General features: G+C 38.6%; 1 protein-coding gene across 1 annotated transcript in view; it reads left to right on the top strand.

Annotated features, from left to right (window-relative positions):
• Positions 1-489: 489 nt before the first annotated feature.
• csmd1a (CUB and Sushi multiple domains 1a) overlaps positions 490-6,064 on the top strand; it is a 313,136-nt gene continuing 307,561 nt past the window's right edge. The window contains exons 1-2 of the mRNA XM_070832290.1: positions 490-499; positions 909-1,125. Of these exons, the coding sequence (XP_070688391.1) occupies positions 490-499; positions 909-1,125 (227 nt within the window). The remainder of the gene's footprint in view (positions 500-908; positions 1,126-6,064) is intronic.

The following is a 6,064-nucleotide window of genomic DNA, read 5'->3' as shown; positions in this document are numbered from 1 at the left end:
CAAGTGTTCCATAGCAACTGACTCTATGGGAATATCGCGTGCTAGATGATATGGTAATGAAAACACTATACAACATGTTTTGTTAATTAAAAAATGACACATGAGCAGGCTTAGTTGCAGGTTATGTGTGTATTTATGCATGTGCAGGTCTGTGTAGTTAATGGAAAAGAGTCTCTACCTTCTGTGTCCGTCTATTCAAAGTGATGGGAAGATAATTTAAGGGTTGTACGAGGTCATATGTCTGAATGTTTGAAAGTGTTTAATGTCAGGGGGTTTTAATGAGTGAACAAAGTGATCACATGATACATGCTGTTAAATCAACACCATATTCTGTGCTTGCTCAAGTGTGCACATGTGGCATGGGAGGTTATTTTTGGTCCACGATCAGTAGATAGCAGCTAACATTGTCGGCATTAAAGGGTTAGAGCCATAAAATCTGAATATATGCAGTATGTACTCAAAGCTTCACATGGCACATGCTATAGTGTCATGGGATACTGTGAGCCATGTGTTGCTTTACAATATGTTGGCGTTGCATGTGAGGAAAGGGGCTTGTTACTCACACTTACTAACACTTGGTTTGGCACATAGTGCATATTCAGGCTTTGCTCCGTGTTTCATTTCAAATACACAATCCATTACATAATTTCTAAAGGCTTTGTAGGACAGAATTTAAAAAATGTATGGTTAACATTCGTCACAGTGGTCTGAAGCTACATTCATTCTTTATTTTCTTGTTCTGAATTCTGTACAGAACTTGACAAACATCATAAGGCTACAGACCGAAGTCTTTGTCTTGGGAATGAAAGGCATGATCTTAGAGTTTTTCGAAATGATATAATTAAATGCAGGATGCAAGTTTGAGATCCTAATATTCTAATCTCTCTCTTCTCTTCTGTCTCTTTCAGCCGAATCTTGTGGCGGTGTAGTCCAAGGACTGAATGGTACCATAGAGTCACCTGGTTTCCCCCACGGCTATCCCAACTATGCCAACTGCACATGGCTGATAATAACAGGGGAGAGGAATCGAATCCAGCTAACCTTCGTCACGCTGGCGCTGGAGGAAGACTTTGATATTGTATCAGTTTATGATGGACAACCATCGCCTGGCAACTTAAAAATGAGGTTAGAAATGATTATTTCATTTACAGTGTGAGCTTCTTTCCTGCTCTTTTTTCCCTCTTAAATCCACTTTGACTCTCATAGTTTAAGCGTAGCCTACCCTGCTCCATCTTTATCATCTGCCTCTTCTAAACAAAAAGTTGACATTTGAACAGCAGCATATTTCTTTGAATGCTTAATTCTCCTAGATGGGAAATTACACAGTGACTTTTAAATCAAAGAACAGTAAGTGTCAGCTTCAATTTGTGTGGATTTTTGTCATATCGGATAAATAGTTTAAAGAAGGACACCCACTTTTTGCATGGTCCACTCTGTTTCACTGTGACAAAAGTAGTTGGACAAAATAAGTTGAAATATAACAAAGCAGACGCTTTGATATTGCAGTGGCAGGGAAGGTTGCTTATTTGTTCCCAGCCATTTCAAAGGATCAGTATTTGGGCGGATGCTGCCATTTTTTTTTAATGCATCCTTTCTTTGCTGAACTCTACTCTGCTTTGTTATCTCAGCCTGCTATTGTTGCTCAATTACAGCCGGGCTATACACTGTAAGCATTTTTCTCCATATGAGAAGGAAAAGAAGAGTGTGTGAATGGGAAAAACTATTTGATTCAAATAAGACAGGAGACTTGGAAGAAAGCTGCTTGTCTGTTTGTTTGTTCATTCCTGTTTATATCAGAATTATGGCTTGACCAGTACTGGAGAATGACAGCTGTTAGAGGGTGTATTATTTTGATTGGTGACATGTAATATTCTTCAATGGAGATCAGGTTAGTTAGGTTATATGTGTATTTGCTACATTGCCTTGAGCTTATCAAGTTCAACGGGCAGTACAGATAAACTGTTATTAACTATGTGTGCCTATGAACCAGCATGCCACGTTTTGTTCTTTTTTACCCATACACTTAATGGGCGGAAATATAGGCCTCCAAAAGGAGAAAAAAAATGAAAAGGCTAAAACGCTGCACATTAAACAACTGCTTTGTAAAACATTGAGGTGAAGATGGAGCAATGGGAGAACAGAAATTAGTCTCCGTATTACACGTAACATAATTGGTGCATTTCAAACTGTGCTCTCTGTCACAGGCATTGTTAGGGCGGTTAAGGTAGGTGGTCTTCAGAAACCAAACAGAGTAAATTACATAAGAGCAATGACGAAAAAACAGAAAAGAGAGAACATATTAGCAGCACAGTGGTCTGGTATTTAGCACTGTTGCCTCGCAGCAAGAAGGTTCTGGGTTTGAATCCGTTGGCTGACTGGGGCCCTGCCTGTGTCCTCCACGACTCCGAAGACATGCAGCTTAGGTTGGCTAGTGGCTCTAACTTGCTCGTAGGTGTGAATCGTTGTTTGTCTCTGTGTGTCGGTGCTAGACTGGCGACCTCTCCAAGGTGTGCCTCTCCTCTTGCTTAATGTCAGCTGGGATTGGCTCCAGCCCCCCACGCATGGCCCTTAAAGATAAGCGGTATCGATGTTGGATATAGACTGATGCACAGGTCAAAAATCTGTGAAAGGATAAGAATTGATTCTTATTATTTACAATTCAGGATCGATTCTCAACTTCCAAAATTAATTCTTGCACATTAATGATTAGCATTGCTGTTAACAATGATGCTTGATTTGAGTGCATGAACTCTATTTTTTAATTCAATTGATTACTGTATATATAAATGTATGTAGTATATGTACATAGAATATGCAGTTATTTTCTGTACTGGTTCATACTACAGTACGCTGAATGTTAATACAAATCAGCCAGCAGCCTCCTGCAGAAATGTAAACTTGCAAAAATAGGATCAATAGTAGTATTTCATTTCACAAAAGTAGAAATAAAACTTTTCTAAGAATCAAGAATGGAAATTGATTTGTAAAATTATCAAAGAATCTTTGCGCCTGTAATAATAAATCAAAGATAAAGGGCAGCAACTGAAAATTTCATCAACGATTGCTCTGATTATTATTATTTTGAATAATTTATCTATAAAGTCTATAAAATGTCAGAAAATGGTGAAAATGCTAATCTCAGTTTCCCAAAGTCTTAAAATGCCTTCTTTTGTGCGACCAACAGTCCAAAATCTAAAGATATTAGTTAAGTTCATATTAGTTTGTATTAATTTAATTCGTATTATTTGTATTATTCTAACGAAGGAAGGAAAAAAATCACTTCTCAGAAGCTGGAACTAAAGTTTTTTTCCCCTAAAAATTACTCAAATTGATCAATGGAATACCAAAATTATTTCCAATTACTTTCACTCAGTTCACTTGTCGATAAACGTTAAAGCAGCACTCTCTAGTGGAAACCAGAAGTCACCAGAAATCTACAGGAAAATATAAGTCATTGATGAATTGGCAGCATCAGTATTTGGCAAGTTGTAAGACTGTAATATTTTTGCAGAAAGGACAGATAGAACAGCATTGGAGCTGGCAAGCTGTTGGAAGCTTATTCATAGTGCTCTGCTTGTGTGTAGGAGGGATGAGCTTGGAATGCACCAAGTAGTGTTTGAGGTTGATGGTGCAGTTATGGATAACAGTGGGTTTTTCCTTGAAAACATCATATAGCTGTATTATGTGTCAGTGTTTGAGTAGATTACTTTTATTGTACTGGGTAGAGGAGAATAGTGCAGACTGAAGACTATACAGAGCTTGTGTGGAGGCTTTATAGGAAGTAAGGCTTCTTTCTGTGCACAAAGAGTTACCAACAGATTTGTGTCTTGAGTTGTTTGCTTCTTTACAAAAGAGGGCTGTAGAAAACACCATTATTTGTAAATATATTATTTATAAAGATGGTCCTACTAAATCAATATAGAGATCAGAAATTAAGTCCAATAATCAAGGCTGAAACACTTTATTGAAATGTACTCCACGTTGATAAATGGCCCATGTGGTTTTCAGCATTTATAAGCAAATCATATCTTTTTTTAGTGTCAGGATTTTGAAATTGTTGTGGATTTGGAAAATTCAGATGCATTTCCAACCGTAACATTTGATTGTTGCACATGAGCTGCCTTTGGTGCTTGATGTAGAGATAGAAAAGGTAGTTTGATGAATGAATTCAGTCCATAAAAAATTTGTGTGAAACTCCAAAAATCAACTCCAAAATGTCTTTTAAAATCAAGTTATAATATGTTTGTGCAACGAAATAATCTAATGAAAATGGTAAAATATATGTAAATGAAAAAAAGATAATTAATTACTAAAAAAAACACAACTGATCCTTTTCCATTTTTTGTATTTAGTTCATCTTCTCTCTGTTTACTTTCTTCTCTGTCTTCCTTTTTTCTGTCTGTCTCTGCGGTGGTCATCTTAAGATCAGCCCGGCAGTTTAGTTGAACTGAAGGTCCTCACATAATACAAAAAGATTCCCTTACAAACAGACTTGGCTTCAAACCAGGATTTCCTAGTTTAGCTTATTACAATCTCATGTTCATCCACTACATTTGCATGTATATGATCAGAAATTCAACAGTCGAGCCTGTGCAGAAGATACCATAGCCAAGGCTTGTCAAGTGCTGCACCTTGGCCCTCCAACTGACTGTATGTGTGAAACATGCTTGTGCTGGGATAGGGGGACAGCCAGAGTGTACTGTCTGCAGGCCATACACAAGGTGAAAAAACATTGGTCTTTAGAGCCACAGCTGTGGTTTGACAATAGAGAAGTTAAGTATACCAGCAACTCACCGGTGCCTGGCCCCTTTTTTTGCCAATCTCAGATCACCTGCTGCTGATTTCTCCTTTCATGACAACACAGTGATCATGTCTTTCCTCCCGCTGAATCATTATTGTTTGATACTTTTTGCTGTTTGATTTTTTACTAAAATATTCAGCATCACCTTATAGCACATAAAAGCAAATATGTCTAGTATTCAACCCTATGTTCATGTGAAAAGCTTGTTTGAAATGTTGGGTCGTGTAAATTATGAAGAGTTTGTCGCTGCGTATTATAGGACTACCTACCTACTTACTCACTGAAAAAGGTTGTGGTGGCTGCATGATCAATATGGGGGGTGCATTAGTTGCTTCTACAGTTTCTGGCCTTAAGTGCAATGAGCTCTCTCAATGAACCCATTTTAATGTCATTTAGATCAAGTGACTAAGCTGGAAGGTGCAAGCTCATTCTCTTCTTTAATCTGCTCCTCCGTTGATGTTCGCACTTCTTTGAATGGTGTGGACATTACTGAGGACAGGCAGCACAGTGCTGAAAAGAGACCACTGGCCAGCCTTCTTTTGTGCCTACAGGGTATCCCTGGTGTGTGTCACTACAGGCAAAGCTTCAACATGTAAGATTTTTTCCACCTCCAGCTGAATGTCAGTAGTTATTAAATTGCACCCACTATCCCCTCTTTGCTTATTAGAGTGTAAGCTATGTTTTTACATAAATATGAGCTGATTCCAATAATCCTGCTGCTGCCCGTTCTTTGTCTGAGCTCCATGAGAGCACTGGTCAGCTGCTTGACCTAAAACCCTTTCCTCCTCTCAGCTTCTGGTTGAATGGTGCAAGGCTTGCTGATATGAACCCATCAGGCTATCCACATGGACAGTGGTGTGAAGCCAAGAGGAGCTGACTGCCATCTCTTTGTTCACAAAGAGGAGCACAAAAGAGGCAAAATATATCTTCCTTGTGTGTGTGAAATGCTGCGATCTCATATATAGAAGAAGGGCTGACCCGGCATTTGATTCGTCTTCTTTACCAGCCCCAGTTGTGTGTCATTAACTCTTCTCCATCCCACTCACTCTGTTGACTGATGTCAAGGATGTGGAAATATTTATTTATGAAACTGGAAAGCTTCTCTCAAACACGAACCCCTGCCTACTCCTGCCGCCTGTTTCTCATAGTGTATAAGAACACATTTCTCCAAGTCCCCATTGTGTACGTTTTGCCAAAATTTGAAGTGGTGTATTGAGAAACACAGCATTTTGACCAAGTTTTGAACATGTAGGCACATATACA

This window comes from Pempheris klunzingeri, chromosome 1 (assembly GCF_042242105.1).
Source record: "Pempheris klunzingeri isolate RE-2024b chromosome 1, fPemKlu1.hap1, whole genome shotgun sequence".
Taxonomy (NCBI): Eukaryota; Metazoa; Chordata; class Actinopteri; order Acropomatiformes; family Pempheridae; genus Pempheris; species Pempheris klunzingeri.
Note: the sequence above shows the minus strand (reverse complement) of the source record. Positions and strands in the feature narration are given on the sequence as shown.